Here is an 18758-nt window from a genome sequence, read left to right as displayed (position 1 = left end):
TATTCTTACATTGATCAAGAGGTCTTGCTGGCAGGTACAGCAAAGCAACAGGCCATTTACATCTCTGAAATCCTGTACATTCCCAAACATCTTTCAAGGCAGGTTCCCAAAAGTAGGACTGCACAATGTGTCAACATGGAAGAACTACTGTACGAGCTCTAGTTGGATTGAGTAATTCAGATGTAACACACACACACACCATAGCATGCAGGTTAAATGCATGATATTCATATTTGAAGGAGATGGACAATTATTCTAAAATCATGTTAAATTATAATTGAACGTAATCTGCTGTAAATAATATTTTAGATTTAACCAGAAAAGTCTCTCTCCATGTCTTTGTTAATGATGCACTGTTGTATATTTTGTTTGCTTTTTTTGTTTTGTTTTATATTGTTATTTTAATATAGCAGACAGAAAAGGTCAACACATGTACAACATGCTATTTATTGTAAATTAATTGAACTACATCTGTTTAGATGCCCATTTAACTTAATCTCCTTAAAATCTCTGTAAAAAAAAGTAAGAAATTAATGAAAGTTCCTAATGAATTATACAGTATACTGTAGTGTTAGTGAGATGGGTAACCTCACATTGATTTTGGTGAAGACGTTTTTGCTTTGTATCTTGAAATATATTATGTACAGGTATATTTCATTTTCTTTGCACATGTACTCTGATGCTGGAATGTTATAATTTATTAAACCCTGGTGTTGGTCCTCTGTGGGTTTTTTTTATGTAGTATTTAGACTAAAGTGTTGTGGAATGAAATAAAACATCTTAAAATTATGTATTCCTATCATATCGTATTTGTTTTGGAGAGGACTGGCAATTTACAGACAGGACAAGGGGCACCTATGGTGCACTTGCGTAACCTTTCTTTTCAATAATAAAAAGGTTATTATGATCTTCGTAAGCAGTGGTGGAAAAAGTACTCAATTGTCATACTTGAGTAAAAGTAAAGATACTTTAATAGAAAATTACTCAAAAGTGAAACTCATCCATTTAAAATTCTACTTGAGTAAAAGTTGAGTGTTTTTGAGTCTGCCAGATTAGAAGCAGTAGGGATGACAATGCATAATATTGAGGATTAATGTACTGTAGGCTACTTACTGTGATGTGGTTGTTCCACCTTGCTATCTTAATGTGAATGTACTTACTGTAAGTCTCTGGATAAGAGCGTCTGCTAAATGACTAAAATGTAAATGTAAAATATTGATAGGTGTGTGAATTTGACCATATTGCTCTCCTGGCTGAGCATTTGAAATGTAACTAAACTCAGCTAAAAAATAAACATCCTCTCACTGTCAACTGTTTATTTTCAGCAAACGTGTGTAAATATTTGTATGAACATAAGATTCAACAACTGAGACATAAACTGAACAAGTTTCACAGACGTGACTAACAGAAATAGAACAATGTGTCCCTGAACAAAGGGGGGGGTCAAAATCTAAAAGTAACATTCAGTATCTGGTGTGGCCACCAGCTGCATTAAGTACTGCAGTGCATCTCCTCATGGACTGCACCAGATTTTCCAGTTCTTACTGTGAGATGTTACCCCACTCTTCCACCAAGGCACCTGCAAGTTCCTGGACATTTCTAGGGGGAATGGCCCTAGCCCTCACCCTCTGATCCAACAGGTCCCAGACGTGCTCAATGGGATTGAGATCCGGGCTCTTCGCTGGCCATGGCAGAACACTGCCGTTCCTGTCTGGCAGGAAATCACGCACAGAATGAGCAGTATGGCTGGTGGCATTGTCATGCTGGATGCTCATGTCAGGATGAGCCTGCAGGAAGGGTACCACATGAGGAAGGAGGATGTCTTCCCTGTAACACACAGCGTTGAGATTGCCTGCAATGACGACAAGCTCAGTCCGATGATGCTGTTACACATCGCCCCAGTCCATGACGGACCCTACACCTCCAAATCGATCCCACTCCAGAGTACAGGCCTCAGTGTAACGCTCATTCCTTTGACAATAAACGCTAATCTGACCATCACCCCTGGTGAGACAAAACCGCGCACCGCGACTCGTCAGTGAAGAGCCCTTTTTGCCAGTCCTGTCTGGTCCAGCGACGGTGGGTTTGTGCCCATAGGCTACGTTGTTGCCGGTGATGTCTGGTGAGGGCCTGCCTTACATCACTGATGGAGGGATTGTGTGTTCCTGGTGTAACTCGGGCAGTTGTTGTTGCCATCCTGTACCTGTCCCACAGGTGTTGCTACACGTGGTCTGCCACTGCGAGGACGATCAGCTGTCCGTCCTGTCTCACTGTAGTGCTGTCTTAGGCATCTCACAGTATGGGCATTATAGTTTATTGCCCTGGCCACATCTGCAGTACTCATGCCTCCTTGCAGCATGCAAGGCACGTTCACGCAGATGGTCAGGGACCCTGGGCATCTTTCTTTTGGTGTTTTTCAGAGTCAGTAGAAATGCCTCTTTTTAGAGTCCTAAGTTTTCATAACTGTGACCTTAATTGCCAACCGTCTGTAAGCTGTTTGTGTCTTAATGAACGTTCCACAGATGCATGTTCATTAACTGTTTATGGTTCATTGAACAAGCATGGGAAACAGTGTTTAAACCCTTTAAAATGAAGATCTGTGAAGTTGTGGATTTTTACTAATTATCTTTGAAAGACAGGGTCCTGAAAAAGGGACGTTTCTTTTTTTTTGCTGAGTTTGCCTAACCTTTAGAAAATGTATGGGAGTAAAAAAGTACATTTTTTCTTAAGGAATAAAATATGTACAGATACCCCCAAAAACAATTTAAATAGTACTTCAAAGTATTTGTTTGTAGATACTTTACACCACTTTCCGTAAACTGACTTGTGCTCAAGGGCCAAAGGGGGCGGACAGTGAAAAGGATAAGGCAAGCCCACATTTCTATGGAAACGCGTAGGGGTGGGGACTGGGAGGGGCCGCTGCTGATGTTGTTTACAGTTGCAGGTTTTAATATTAACTTTCACGGTAAGTTGCTCGCATCTACAGATAAAGTAGCAAACAAACTTCAAATAATTTGTAATTAGGAAGCTAGAATATCTAAATGTATAGTCAGACTTTATTGCCAACACGGTCATAATGCAAACGACTTGCTAGGCTAGTTTGACCGTTCAGCTAGCAAGCGCCAAGTGACAACTTGAACCTACCTGTTCGTTTTCCCCACTACGCCCTTTTTGTCACATAGCAATCGCTTTATGTTTCATTTATCTTTGTCACCAACGTCACTCAAATACCGTCCCACTACGCCCTTTGTCACATAGCTATGGCATAGCTTTACGTTTCATTTATCATTGTCACCGTCTCTCAAATACTGTACTAGGCATCGAAAATTGAATGTTTTCTGTATCAAATCGAACTGAATGCTTGGAAATCAGTTATGCAAATGCATTTCCCGGCAGCAGGTATCATGGCGGGGACTTCACGACATGATCGGGAGATGGCAGTGAACGCCAAAAAACAGCTGTCTGTGTGCACAGACCCTGTGGAAAGCTTGAGGCTGCAGTGTCTTGCAAGAGGCTCTTCTGGCATCAAGGGTCTGGGCAGGTGAGAGAAAGGACAGTATACTTTTATGTGACGGGCAGAGTAAATAGTTCTATATCAACTGTTGCCCAGGAGGTCATCAACATCAAATTAATAGTTTTATTTTATTTGACCTTTTATTTAACTAGGCAAGTCAGTTAAGAACAAAATTCTTATTTTCAATGACGGCCTAGGAACAGTGGGTTAACTGCCTTGTTCAGGGGCAGAATGACAAATGTTTGTTGCAGTAGTGATTAACAGGCCAGCTGTATCAAATATGTCACTAGTCAAGCCTGTAAAGTAGTCTGAATTAGTCTAAGGACCTCTCTTGATTAGTTTATAAAATGCAAGGATTGTTTCAGTAATGTAAACTCCAAGAAATACTGTTTGATTTTCTTCAACAGCCAAGTATTTATCTTTTTCCTCTTCTTCAATTGTTTAATTATCTGTCAGAACATTCAAGATAATGGATGATGACAATAACCGTACGCTAGATATGAAGGAGTTTATCAAGGGCCTTAATGACTATGGTGTCCTCATCGAGAAAGAGGAAGCCATGGCAATGTTTCAGCGTTTTGACCGGGACAACAGTGGATTCATCGACTTCGATGAATTTCTCCTCACTCTCAGGGTAAGTATCAGTGGTAGGGGTAAGCCTCCAAAGTACATGATAACTGTTGAAATGTGATCACACTTACAGTATGCCATTTGTAAACTTTATTTTTGCATGCAGCCTCCAATGTCCAATGCCAGGAAGGAGGTGATCACGCAGGCCTTTAGGAAGCTGGATAAGACTAATGACGGGGTGATCACTATTGAAGATCTAAGAGGGGTTTACAATGTCAAGTACCACCCCAAATATCAAAACGGGGAATGGACAGAGGAGCAAGTATTCCGCAAATTCCTGGACAGCTTCGACTCTCCTTACGACAAGGACGGACAGGTAATACTGATGACAACGTTGGGTAGAGGTAATAATGGTCTCACCATCATCCACCTCTAATGTAGTGTACACCTATACTGCTCAACTAACAGCCTGTACATTATTCAGTCAGATATGAATGAGATTATAGATTTTCTTATCTAACCTTTATTTAACTAGACAAATCGGTTAAGAACAAATTCTTATTTACAATGACGGCCTACCAAAAGGCAAAAGGCCTCCTGCGGGGACGGGGCCTGCAATTAAAAATGATAATATAGGACAAAACGCACATCACGACAACACAACACTACATAAAGAGAGACCTAAGGCAGCAACACATGACAACACAGAATGGTAGCAACTCAACATGACAACAACATGGTAGCAGCACAAAATATGGTACAAATATTATTGGGCACAGACAGCAGCACAAAGGGCAAGAAGGTAGAGACAACAATACATCACGCAAGCAACCACAGCTGTCAGTAAGATGTGTCCATGATTGAGTCTTTGAATGAAGAGATTGAGATAAAACTATCCAGTTTGAGTGTTTGTTGCAGCTCGTTCCAGTCGCTAGCTGCCATGAACTGAAAAGAGGAGCGACCCAGGGATGTGTGTGCTTTGGGGACCTTTAACAGAATGTGACTGGCAGAACGGGTGGAGGATGAGGGCTGCAGTAGATATCTCAGATTTGGGGAGTGAGTCCTAAGACGGTTTTATAAATAAGCATCAACCAGTGGGTCTTGCGACGGGTATACAGAGATGACCAGTTTACAGATGAGTATTGAGTGCAGCGATGTGTCCTATAAGGAGCATTGGTGGCAAATCTGATGGCCGAATGGTAAAGAACATCTAGCCGCTCGAGAGCACCCTTACCTGCCGATCTATAAATTATGTCTCTGTAATCTAGCATGGATAAGATGGTCATCTGAATCAGGGTTAGTTTGGCAGCTGAGGTGAATGGATGATTATGAGACACATTTCTTAGACTCAAGACATTTACTGCTTATCTATGAAACCATCTTAAACGGTTGTTATCATAAAAGCTACAAACTTGTAGCGCAATGCAAATGAGGGTAGCAAAAGGGTGACACCCTCAGCTCTCACACATCCTTGTCTTTCCCTTTCGCCTCTTTGGTGTTCCAGTCCTCCTTATCAGTGCAGTGTGGGTTTTCTGTCTCTATCTGACACTGATGGTATAGGCTGGTTCAGTAAGCTCTGTCTGTCACTTCCTCCCCTTCTGCAGGTCACCAAGGAGGAGTTTCTCAACTACTACTGCGGAGTCAGCGCCTCCATCGATAGTGATGTCTATTTCATTCTCATGATGAAAAATGCATGGAAATTATGAGTTTTAAGCTGATACATTTATGATAATGATTTTTAATGGACAGTTCTTCAAGGTGCTTTCTTAAACTAATATTTCGTTATGGAAATCATGTTGACAAACTAATATTTATAATTTTCCAATGATATGCAAATGGTTATGAATGACTTGTTCATATTTTGTGCAATGTTAAAATATGTATTTCAGTTAGTCACTCTCTCCACAAGCTAACTAACGACATCTAGCAGTGGGGCAAAAAAGTATTGTCAGCCACTAATTGTGCAAGATCTCCCACTTAAAAAGATGAGACGGGCCTGTAATTTTCATCAAAGGTACACTTCAACTATGACAGACAAAATGAGGGGAAAAAAATCCAGAAAATCAAATAGGATTTTGTAGGATTTTGAATGAATTTATTTGCAAATTTTGGTGGAAAATAAGTATTTGGTCACCTACAAACAAGCAAGATTTCTGGCTCTCACAGACCTGTAACTTCTTCTTTAAGAGGCTCCTCTGTCCTCCACTCGTTACCTGTATTATTGGCACCTGTTTGAACTTGTTATCAGTATAAAAGACACCTGTCCACAACCTCAAACAGTCACACTCCAAACTCCACTATGGCCAAGACCAAAGAGCTGTCAAAGGACACCAGAAACAAAATTGTAGACCTGCACCAGGCTGGGAAGACTGAATCTGCAATAGGTAAGCAGCTTGGTTGGAAGAAATCAACTGTGGGAGCAATTATTAGAAAATGGAAAACATACAAGACCACTGATAATCTCCCTCGATCTGGCTTTCTTTCTCATTTTGTCTGTCATAGTTGAAGTGTACCTATGATGAAAATTACAGGCCTCATCTTTTTTAGTGGGAGAACTTGCACAATTGGTGGCTGACTAAATACTTTTTTGCCCCACTGTATATGTATTGTAGAAAACTGTAGTCCACAGTCTGACGCCTCTATTAGACCGACAGCGTCATTACATACCGTTTTGCATCGCTACCCAACTAAACTGAACGCATGTATATACCATACCATGTTATGCATTACACAGAACGCACTGCAACTGCCTCTGCAACGCTGCAAAGCAAAAGCAGCATTCCTTTGTAAATGAATGTACTTCTGGTGTACCAGATTGTGATTGAGGCGTCAATGTTGGAGTACAACTTCATAAAGACACAGGAAAACCATAGAGATCCCTTTACATTCAGATTGGTTGAGCAGATACAACATGAATGATACATCAAAGTACAGTCATTTCAGGGGATGAGAGCAGAAGAAATTATACTTTTTATTTATTTATTATGCATACACATTTGATCTGTTTTAATAAAATGTTTTAAACAAAATTAAAATGTTTTAAACAAATGCTGTCACATTTGTCAGTAAAATATACACATTTAAAAAAAAACTGTAATACGGTGAAGCTGAAGACTGTCTAATGCTATGTCTCCCATAACGTGTTCAACAAAATGATCAAGCATTCTGCATTGAAAACGAATGCATGATAGTGCATAGTATAGTAATAGTATAATACATTCAAAGCAAAAAACTACGTACTGGTAACTGCAGGAAATACAATCACGTATGTGCAAAAAAGAAGGAAAAAAATGTGACAAACATTTAGTCAGATAAATTAATCAAACCTTATTTCCATGTTTATGTATACAAATGTGTAGAAGGGTTCAAACCCTGAGGAATTGAATGATACATTCTAGGTTTACTTTGCAGCTGTTGTCATGGTAAAGTAAAGAGTATCTTTGTCAAGGCCATAAGAAGCAGCAGTGTGTATTATAATAATATTAGGCCAGGATATCACCATGGCTCCTCACTATACTATCCTCAGTATAATATACAGAATGGGAAGAAGTGCAAATGCAACAATAATGTATAAAGGAGGGAAAGCTTTGTATTTCAAGTTAGTCAAGTCAAGTTTGCAACTTCCAACAGTTTAATAACACAAGACCTAAGAAATGTAATGAGGATAATAATGAGGATGTCTCCTATCATTTGTAAATAACATGTGCATTGAGTTCTGCTAGTCTCTTGTGATAATGGGAGTCGGTGGATAGTCAGTTTGAGTCACGGTGGATCAAATAGACTTCAAATGAAAGCAGCCGTTAACAAAGTCGCTCAGCGTAATAATGTAATAAGAAGCTATAACCTTGAATAAGCTCTTTCTCTCTACATCTCTCACTGGATCTGATAGAAACTAGACATGGTGACATACACCTCACCTTTGTCTCCTTGCTGAGTAGCGACTAGCCCCTCAGGACCAATGTTACCATCACTGTCGTCTGTCTCCACACTCTCCGTGTCACTCTTCAGGTCCAGGATACCCATGGTGGAGCCACTGCTCCCAGCCCCAAAGTTGGGGTGCTCTCCTGGGGACTCACACCTCAACAGTATGGCCTCCGAACCTCCACTACTGGTGCTATGGCAGGACTTCGTATCCCCATCACACTCCTGAATGAGGTATTGATCTTTGACCTCAGTGAGGTGATGGGCGTTAGAGTCAGGGGTTTGGGCAGTAACGTGCTGCTCCTCGTCCAGCTCCACCAGCTGGATCTTGAGGTCACTGAACACCTCGGGGTTAAAGCTCAGAGGTTGGCCCTGCTGGGTCACAGGAAAGAGACAGGATAAACCAATATCCTTCTAACTCATTATGGACATTATTGTTCCCAATCTAGTGCATATCAGAGGACTTACACTACATAACAAAAAGTATATGTGGACACCTGATTGTTGAACATCTTATTCCAAAATCATGGGCATTAGTATGGAGTTTGTCCCTCCTTTGCTGCCATAACAGCCTCCACTCTTCTGGGAAGGCTTCCCACTAGATGTTGGAACATTGCAGTGGGGACCTGCTTCCATTCAGCCACAAGAGTATTATTGAGGTCGGGCACTGATGTTTGGCGATTAGGCCTGGCTCGCAGTCGGCTTCCAATTCATTCCAAAGCTGTTCGATAGGGTTGAGGTCAGGGCTCTGCAGGCCGGTCAAGTTCTTTCACACCAATCTCGACAAACCATTTATGAATGGAACTTCCTTAATGCATAGGGGCATTGTCATGCTGCAATAGGAAAGGCCCTTCCTCAAACTGTTGCCACAAAGTTGGAAGCACAGAATAGTCTAGAATAGTATTGTATGCTGTAGCGTTAAGATTTCCCTTCATTGGAACTAAGGGGCCTACCCGGACCATTAAAAACCAGCCCCAGACCATTATTCCTCCTCCACCAAACTCTACAGTTGGCACTATGCATTCGGGAAGGTAGTGTTCTCCTGGCATCCGTCAAACCCAGATTTGTCCGTCGGACTGCCAGGTGGTGAAGCATGATTCATCACTCCAGAGAACGTTTCCACTGCTCCAGAGTCCAATGGCGGCAAGCTTTACACCACTCCAGTCGACGCTTGGCATTGCGAGTGGTAATCTTAGGTTTGTGTGCGGCTGATTGGCCATGGAAACCCATTTCATGAAGCTCCTGATGAACTGTTCTTGTGCTTTTGAGTTCTTGTGCTTGTAAGTGCTTTTCTTGAGAGTTTGCAACCGATGCGGCTTAGCACTCGGCTATCCCATTCTATGAGATTGTGTGGCCCACTTTGTGTTCATGAACTGACTTGTTGGAAAGGTGACATCCCATGACGATGCCACGTTGAAAGTCAGTCACTGAGCTCTTCAGTAAGGCCATACTACTGCCAATGTTTGTCTATGGATATTGCATGGTGGTGTGCTGGATTTTATACACGTGTCAGCCATGGGTGTGGCTGAAATAGCCAAATCCACTAATTTGAATAGGTGTCCACATACTTTTGTATGTAGAGTGCATTTGGAAATTATTCAGACCCCTTTTTTTCACATTTTGTTACGTTAGAGCCTTATTCGAAAATAGATGTAATGTTTTTTCCCTCATCAATCTACACACAATACCCCATAATGAGAAACAGAAAACAGGTTTTTAGAAAATGTTGCTAATTTATTTATATACCTTATTTACATAAGTATTCATACCCTTTGATATAAGACTTGAAATTGAGCTCAGGTGCATCCTGTTTCCATTGATCATCCTTGAGATGTTTCTATGACTTGATTGAATTTACCACAGGTGGACTCCAATCGATTGTGCATGATTTGGAAAGGTACACACCTGTCTATAAGGTCCCACAGTTGACAGTGCATGTCTGAGCAAAAACCAAGCCATGAGGTTGAAGGAATTGGCCCTCAAGCTCCAAGACAGGATTGAGGCACAGATCTTGAGAAAGGTAGCAAAAATTTTCTGCAGCATTGAAGGTCCCCAAGAACATTCTTAAACGGAAGAAGTTTGGAACCACCAAGACTCTTCCTAGAGCTGGCCGCCCGGCCAAACTGAGCAACGGAGGGAGAAGGGCCTTGGTCAGTGAGGAGACCAAGAACCCGATGGTCAGTCTGACAGAGCTCCATCTTTGACAGAGCTCCACCTTCCAGAAGGACAACCATCTCTGCAGCACTCCACCAATCAGGCCTTTATGGTAGAGTGGCCAGACTTAAGCCACTCCTCAGTAAAAGGCACATGGCAGCCCTCTTAGAGTTTGCCAAAAGGCACCTAAAGGACTCTGACTATGAGAAGCAAGATTCTCTGGTCTGATGGAACCAAGATTGAACTCTTTGGCCTGAATGCCAAGCGTCACGTCTGGAGGAAACCTGGCACCATCCCTACGGTGAAGCGTGGTGGTGGCAGCATCATGCTGTGTGAATGTTTTTCAGCTGCAGGGAAAGATGAAGGGAGCAAACTAAAGGGAGATCCTTGATGAAAACCTGCTCCAGAGCACTCAGGACCTCAGACTGGGGCAAAGGTTCACCTTCCAACAGGACAACGACCCTATGCACACAGTCAAGACAACGCAGGAATGGCTTCAGGACAACTCTCTGAATATCCTTGAGTGTCCCAGACAGAGCCCGGACGTGAACATCTCTGGAGAGACCTGAAAATAGCTTTGCAGCGATGCTCCCCGTCTAACCTGACAGCTTGAGAGGATCTGCAGAGAAGAATGGGAGAAACTCCTCAAATACAGGTGTGCCAAGCTTGTAGCGTCAACACTTGGGGCTGTAATCGCTACCAGAGGTTCTTCAACAAAGTACTGAGTAAAGGGTCTGAATACTTATGTAAATGTAATATTTTAGTATGCTTTGTCATTATGGGGTATTGTGTGTAGATTGATGAGGAAACATATCTTTTTTTTTATAAGGCTGTAACGTAACAAAATGTGGAAAAAGTCAATGGGTCAGAATACTTTTAGAATGTACTGTATAGTGTACCTTCATTGGCTCGTACGTCTGGACGATCTGGAGAAGTGTGTGTTTGGGATGTGGAATGCTTGGCCATATGAAGGAATGTATTCTGTGAGGAAAGAGAGACATGAGAGTGGAGGACATGCACACACACACACACACACATGGGGGGGGGGGGGGTGGCTGCCGTCTTATCGGTTCTTAACCAACCATGCTTTGTTGTTTGTTTTTTCACATGTTCGTAACTTGTTTTGTACATAATGTTGCTGCTACCATCTCTTATGACCGAAAAAGGGCTTCAGGACATCAGAACAGCGATTACTCACCTCGAATTGGACGAAGAGTTTTTCCTTATTGAGCCGGACGGGAAGGATATACTACAAACACTCTAACGGACCCTCATCTCCGTCATTCGCTCGAGAAGGTAACAAAGATTTGCGTAAAGAGATCAGGGTGCCTTGTGAGGATCAGGCAACGATCTGCCTTTACCATCCGTCCTGCTAGCTAACGTTCAATCCCTGGAAAATACATGGGCCGAAATGAAAACACGTATTTCCTACCAACAGGACATCAAAAACTGTAATATCTTATGTTTCACGAGTCGTGGCTGAACGATGACATTTAATAACATACAGCTGGCGGGTTATACACTCTATCGGCAGGATAGAACAGAAGCTACTAGTAAGACACGGGGTGTGGGCCTATGCATATATGTAAACAACAGCTGGTGCACGATATCTAAGGAAGTCTCAAGGTTTTGCTCACCTCAGGCAAAGTATATCATTATTAGCTGTAGACCACACTATCTACCTAGAGAGTTTTCATCTGTAATTTTCGTAAATGACTACATACCACCACAGACCGATGCTGGCACTAAAACTGCACTCAATGAGCTGTATAAGGCTGGTCATGGCTCACATCAACACCATTATCCTAGAAACCCTAGACCCACTCCAATTTGCATACTGCACCAACAGATCCACAGATGATGCAATCTCTATTGCACTTCACACTGCCCTTTCACACCCGGATAAAAGGAACACCTATGTGAGAATGCTATTCATTGACTACTGCCGATCCTCAACACCGAGGCCCCTCAGGGGTGCGTGCTCCCCTCCTGTACTTCCATTTCACTCATGACTGCACATCCTGGCACGACTCCAACACCTTCATTAAGTTTGCCGATGACACAACAGTGGTAGGCCTGATCACCGACAACGATGAGACAGCCTATACGGAGAAGGTCAGAGACCTGACCTGACAGGAAAAGGAGGACTGAGCATGCCCCCATTGTCATCGACGGAGCTCTAGTGGAGCAGGTTGAGAGCTTCAAGTTTCTTGGCGTCCACATCACCAACAAACTAACATGGTCCAAGCACACAAACACAGTCATGAAGAGGGCCCAACAAAACCTATTCCCCCTCAGGAGGCTGAAAATATTTGGCATATGTCATCTGATCCTCAAAAGGTTTTACTGCTGCACCATCGAGAGCATCCTGACACGTTGCATCACTGCCTGGTATGGCAACTGCTCAGCCTCCGACTGCAAGGCACTACAGAGGGTAGTGCGTACAGCCCAGTACATCACCGGGGCCAAGCTTCCTACCATCCAGGACCTCTATACCAGGCGGTGTCAGAGGAAGGCCCTAAAAATGGTCAAAGACTCCAGCCACCTTAGTCATAGACTGTTGTCTCTGCTACCACACGACAAGTGGCTAATCAAATGGCTACCCAGACTATTTGCACCCCCCCCCCCCCTTTCTGTGCTGCTGCTACTCTCTTTTATTATTTATGTATAGTCACTTTAATAACTCTACCTATATGTACATATTACCTCAATTACCTCGACACCGGTGCCCCCGCACATTGACTCTGTACCGATACCCCCTGTAAATAGCCCCGCTATTGTTATTTACTGCTGCCCTTTAATGATTTGTTATTCTTATCTCTTACTTTTTTGTAGGTATTTTCTTAACTGCATTGTTGGTTAAGGGCTTGTAAGTATTTCACTCTAATGTTGTATTCGGCGCATGTGACAAATCACATTTGATTTGACACACACGCGCGCGCACACACACACACACACAAAAGATGATTTGCAGAGGAAAAGGAGACCAATTTAATACTCACTGTATTCTCCAGAAAATACTAACTGCCAAGGTGACCAGAAGCAGAGCAAAAATGGCCACGATGAGTGAGTAGGACAGCATCTGGACATCTGTCTTTGTCTCTGTAGGGGAGGGGAGAGAGAACGAGAGCAGAGACGATGCATGTGACTCCCATTTCCTCTACCCTCTATCACTTCCAACTGCACAGTCTCGATATCATACTATACTTTTAAGACGCGTAAGTATATATATTTGTTTTTACCTTCGTCTGTTCTGAAACTGAGAGGGACACTCCATTCACTCCAGCTCCCTTCAAAGTACCCCCCGTTTGGCTTGGCTCGAACCTTGACGTGATACTCTGTGTTCTTATGGAGGTACTCGTCCCCCTCGATGATCAGAGGCTGATAGGTTATGCTATGAAACTATGAACAGGGGACACCGTAACAGAAGAACAAGACAGAAATTGTGTTCATAGAATATACTGTACTATACAGAGTAACTACAGTGTTGCGAAATAATTATTATGTCGGAATTAAAGTGAAATATATATCATATAGTTAAGCGTTTGCATTCAAAAATCCAAGAAAAATAGGTGTTTGGCTACTGTACCAGAGTATTTTTGACACTCCAGATGTGAAATTGGAACAGTTGATTGCGGGGTTTCAGGTAATCGTTTAGGTATGGATTCCCAATGTAAATAAGAGCCCGGTTGGAGCTCCCCAGAAATGTGACATTCACCACCCAAGGACTCATGGGTTTAACTAAACCATAAAGATGAACAAGAAACAGAGGATAAGTGTTAAGGGCAATTGATGAAGGAGACAACTAAGGACTATCAATTGATGGAAGATGTCATGTAAAACTGTAATTCAAACCATAGTGTCTTCACTGATATTTTCAACCTCTCCCTGACCCACTCTGTAATACCTACAAGTTTCAAGCACACCATAGTCCCTGTGCCCAAGACCACCAAGGTAAACTGCCTAAATGACTATTGCCCCATAGTGCTCACATCTGAAGCCTTGAAATGCTTTGAAAGGTTGGTCACATCAACACCATCACCCCAGACACTCTGGACCCACTCCAATTCGCATACCGCCCCAACAGGTCCACAGATGACTCCATTTATATTGCATTCCACACTGCCCTTTCCCAGCTGGACAAAAGGAACACCTATGTGAGAATGCTGTTTATTAACTACAGCTCAGCGTTCAACCCCATAATTCCCTCCAAACTCATCACTAAGCTAAAGACCCTGGGACTTAACACCTCCCTCTGCAACTGGATCCTGGACTACCTGATGTGCCACCCCCAGGTGGTGAGGGTAGGCAACAACACATCCGCCACGCTGACCCTCAACACGGGGGCCCCTCGTGTGTGCTTAGTCCCCTCCTGTACTCCCTGTTCACCCATGACTGCGGTGATAGGCCTGATAACCGATGACAATGAGACTATAGGGAGGAGGTCAGAGACCTGGCAGTGTGGTGCCAGGACAACAACCTCTTCCTCAATGTCAAAGATGCTGATCGCGGATTACAGGAAACAGAGGGCCAAGCACGCCCCCATCCACATCGACAGGGCTGCAGTGGAGCAGGTCGAGAGCTTAAAGTTCCTCGGTGTCCACATCACTAAGAAATGATCATGGTCCACACACACCAACACAGTCATGAAGAGGGCATGACAATGCCTCTTCCCACTCAGGAAGCTGAAAAGATTTGACATGGGCCCTCGGATCCTCAAGAAGTTATACAGCTGCACCATTGAGAGCATCTTGACTGGCTGCATCACAGCTTGGTATGGCAACTGCTTGGCATCTGACCGCAAGGCGCTACAGAGGGTAGTGCGTACGGCCCAGTACATCCCTGAGGCCGAGCTCTCTGCCATCCAAGACCTCTATAGCAGGTGGTGTCAGAGGTAGGCCTTAAAAATTGTCAGACTCCAGCCATCCAAGTCATAGACTGTTCTCTCTACTACCGCATGGCAAACACTACCGATGCACCAAGTCTGGAACCAACAGGACCCTGAATAGCTTCTACCTCCAAGCCATAAGACTGCTAAGTAATTAGTTAAAAAGATAACCACTAGGCCTCCCGAGTGGCGCAGCGGTCTAAGGCACTGTATTGCAGTGCTTGAGGCGTCACTACAGACCGAGGGTTTGATCCCAGTCGCAGTCGAGGCGGCGCACAATTGGCGTCCGGGTTAGGGGAGGGTTTGGCCACCCGGGATGTCCTTGTCCCATCGCTCTATAGCGGCCTGGGCGCATGCACGCTGATGCACACTCTCGACCTTCATCTCTCCCGAGTCAATACGGAAGTTGCAGCTATAGGACAAGACTGTAACTACCAATTGGATATCCCGATATTGGGGTAAAAAAATTAAAACTAAAGATGACCAATAGCTACCCGGACTATTTGCATTGACACTTTTTTCACTAACTCTTTTGACTCATCACATACGTTGCTGGTACTGTTTATTATCTATGTTGCCTAGTCACTTTATCCCTACCTACAATACCAGTCAAAAGTTTGGACACACCTACTCATTCAATGGTTTTTATTTATTTATACCAATTTTCTATATTGTAGAATAATAGTGAACACATCAAAATTATGAAATAACAAATAAGAAATCATGTAGTAACCAAAAAAGTGTTAAACAAATCAAAATATATTTTATATTTCAGATTCTTCAATGTAGCCACCCTTTGCCTTGATGACAGCTTTGTACACTCTTGGCATTCTCTCAACCAGCTTCATGAGGAATGCTTTTCCAACAGTCTTGAAGGAGTTACCACATATGCTGAGCACTTGTTGGCTGCTTTTCCTTCACTCTGCGGTCCAACTCATCCCAAACCATCTCAATTGGGTTGAGGTCGGGTGATTGTGGAGGCTAGGTCATCTGATACAGCACCATCACTCTCCTTCTTGGACAAATAGCCCTCCCACAGCCTGGAGGTGTGTTTTGGGTCATTGTCTTGTTGAAAAACAAATGATAGTCCCACTCAGCACAAAACAGATGGGATGGCGTATCGCTGCAGAATGCTGTGGTAACCTTGCTGGTTATGTGTGCCTTGAATTCTAAATATATCACCAGCAAAGCACCCCCACACCATCACATCTCCTCCTCCATGCTTCACGGTGGGAACTACACATGCAGAGATTATCCGTTCACCTTCTCTGCATCTCACAAGGACACGGTGGTTGGAAACAAAAATCTCAAATTTGGACTCATCAGACCAAAGGACAGATTTCCACCGGTCTAATGTCCATTGGTCGTGTTTCCTGGCCCAAGCAAGTCTCTTCTTCTTATTGGTGTCCTTTAGTAGTGGTTTCTTTGCAGCAATTCGACCATGAAGGCTTGATTCACGCAGTCGTCTCTGAATAGTTGATGTTGAGATGTGTCTGTTACTTTGTAACTCTGTGAAGCATTTAATTGTGCTGCAATTTCTGAGGCTGGTAACTCTAATGAACTTATCCTCTGCAGCAGAGGTAACTCTGGGTCTTTCTTTCCTGTGGCGTTCCTCATGAGAGCCAGTTTCATCATAGCGCTTGATGGTTTTTGAGACTGCACTTGAAGAAACCTTCAAAGTTGTTGACATTTTCCTGATTGACTGACCATCATGTCATAAAGTAATGATGGACTGTCGATTTCTCTTGGCTTATTTGAGATGTTCTTGCCATAATATGGACTTGGTCTTTTAACAAATAGGGCTATCTTCTGTATTCCACCCCTACCTTGTCACAACACAACTGATTGGCTCAAAAGCATTAAGAAGGGAAGAAATTCCACAAATTAACTTTAAACAAGGTGCACCTGTTAATTTAAATGCATGCCAAGAATGATTTTGATGTCTTCTACAATGTCTTCTACAATGTAGAAAATAGTAAAAAATAAAGAAAAACCCTTGATGAGTAGTTGTGTCCAAACTTTTGACTGGTACTGTGTATGAACATACAGTATCTGCCTCAATGACCTCGTGCCCCTGCACATTGACTCGGTACTAGTACCCGTGAGTATAGCCAAGTTACCGTTACTCATTGTGTATTTATTCCTCGGCATTATTTTTCTATAAAATATATTTTTTTAACTCTGCATTTTTGGAAAACTATCCATAAGTAAGTATTTCACTGTTGGTCTACACCTGTTGTTTAACTTACTTATTTTTGCCAAGAGGATTGTTTTCCAAAATGTGCTGCCTCCTTTCAATTGAATGGTGAGATTACATGGTGACAGTGTGTCCAGGTTCGTAAATGTGACATCATTCCCCTTCTCTGTTAGACAGCGTTGCTCACCAATGCGCTTGCTGTAGCTGTAAACACAATATTCATAAAATCAGATTCAGGGAATCATTTCCTAGTCCAGCTGAGGATTTTACACATTTGGATATCTGTATACGCAGTAAGGGTGGAGTTCTTCTACCCATGATTTATGTCCTATGTATTGTACAAGCTCCTAACTAACATAGCTGATGTTCAGTGGTCTCCTAGAAGGTTCATTACCAAAGAGTCATGGCTTTTACGTCCTCTATTTCATCATCCCCGTTGTCATCATCAAGGTAGCAGGTTAGGGTGTTTGGTGACGACACACTTAGATGAGAAGTGCAGAGTATTCTGGGTTCTGGGAGGGAAAGGAAAGGAAATAATTAAAGCAGTTTAGATGAGGTCAACAGCAGCGAATCCAGATACATTTTGGTATGGAGTGAGAAATAACCGTCAATGATGCACCAGCACTGTATTTTTGGACACAAACGTTGCAGTGAATGTAAATCATTCTTAAAGAGAATTAAAATAACTCTTCAAGAGAAAAGGCAGCTCACCATTGTCAGCCCATTCTCTTCCACTTTGAGAGTGCACCAGAACCGGGAGAAAGAGTAGGGCAATCCACAGGCTGTATGCCATTTTTTTTACAAAGGTGTCGCACTAACGTAAGATGTAGTGGCCCCACATACAGTGGTGTTAGACTAGGGCACACACGCACAAGGAACTCAAAGTGATGTCTCAGCTGTCTCAATGAAATGTCAGTATAAATATCACAGAGGAGAGCAGAAAAGAGCGAGAGAGAGAGAGAGAGTGGTAGGAAGAGGGAGTGGCAGAGAGAGGGAGAGAGGGTGGGGGCAGAGAAAGGTTTTTTGGGTCCATATGCCTTACCGGATACGTTTATGCAATTGTCAGGTTATATTCTATATTCTGTAATATCCCTGAGAGTAGTATGGATACTCATCCAGTTGTCGGGTTATATTCTTCTGCTATTGACGGGCTAACCCTAACTTCAAGATTTGTATTACCATTGTTTATTCTCAGCACATCACTCTCAGTGATATCACGGGGTCAGTATTTCAAGGTTTATCTAGCCAGGTCACATTCCTGTATGTGAATTTCAGATAGAAAACATTCTCACAGAAACAACTAAGAAAAGGGGAGGTGTTGGGTGCCTATTTGTTCAGTGCTCCAAGCATTAAAATATGTTTGCTGTTATGGAGACCTTGTATATTTACACAGACAGAAGAATATATAATTGTCTTACTTTCAAACACTTGTGTTTTCACATAGTGTAAGGACCTAGTCATTTGAATATTATAATACTTTTCAGCTGTCTTTACTATTGTGCAACAACCTGTGC

The 18758-nt window shown here is 42.7% G+C and overlaps 2 protein-coding genes across 4 annotated transcripts; one reads left to right on the top strand and one right to left on the bottom strand.

Annotated features, from left to right (window-relative positions):
* The first annotated feature begins 2891 nt into the window (after positions 1 to 2891).
* capslb (calcyphosine-like b) lies at positions 2892 to 6123 on the top strand. 2 transcript variants are annotated; one of them, XM_021602801.2, is made up of 5 exons: positions 2892 to 2965; positions 3400 to 3541; positions 3971 to 4148; positions 4251 to 4460; positions 5689 to 6123. In XM_021602801.2, the coding sequence occupies exons 1-5, from the start codon at positions 2926 to 2928 to the stop codon at positions 5788 to 5790; spliced, it is 672 nt and encodes a 223-aa protein (XP_021458476.2). In that variant the 5' UTR covers positions 2892 to 2925; the 3' UTR covers positions 5791 to 6123. The 2 variants fall into 2 exon arrangements, with proteins under 2 accessions (XP_021458476.2, XP_021458475.2); XM_021602800.2 differs by having other exon boundaries at positions 2897 to 2965; positions 3397 to 3541.
* A 453-nt stretch (positions 6124 to 6576) lies between these two features.
* il7r (interleukin 7 receptor) lies at positions 6577 to 18164 on the bottom strand. Of its 2 annotated transcripts, none has more exons than XM_021602797.2 (8): positions 17956 to 18164; positions 17639 to 17756; positions 17297 to 17448; positions 13749 to 13900; positions 13402 to 13561; positions 13162 to 13261; positions 11059 to 11140; positions 6577 to 8380 (listed from the first exon to the last, which is right to left on the bottom strand). In XM_021602797.2, exons 1-8 carry the CDS (start codon positions 18035 to 18037, stop codon positions 7958 to 7960), a joined length of 1269 nt encoding a protein of 422 aa, XP_021458472.2. In that variant the 5' UTR covers positions 18038 to 18164; the 3' UTR covers positions 6577 to 7957. The 2 variants fall into 2 exon arrangements, with proteins under 2 accessions (XP_021458472.2, XP_021458473.2); XM_021602798.2 differs by having other exon boundaries at positions 6577 to 8377; positions 17956 to 18163.
* Between the last annotated feature and the right edge of the window lie 594 nt (positions 18165 to 18758).

This window comes from Oncorhynchus mykiss, chromosome 5 (assembly GCF_013265735.2).
Source record: "Oncorhynchus mykiss isolate Arlee chromosome 5, USDA_OmykA_1.1, whole genome shotgun sequence".
NCBI classification, from domain to species: Eukaryota; Metazoa; Chordata; class Actinopteri; order Salmoniformes; family Salmonidae; genus Oncorhynchus; species Oncorhynchus mykiss.
This window is presented reverse-complemented; position numbering and strand designations above follow the sequence as displayed.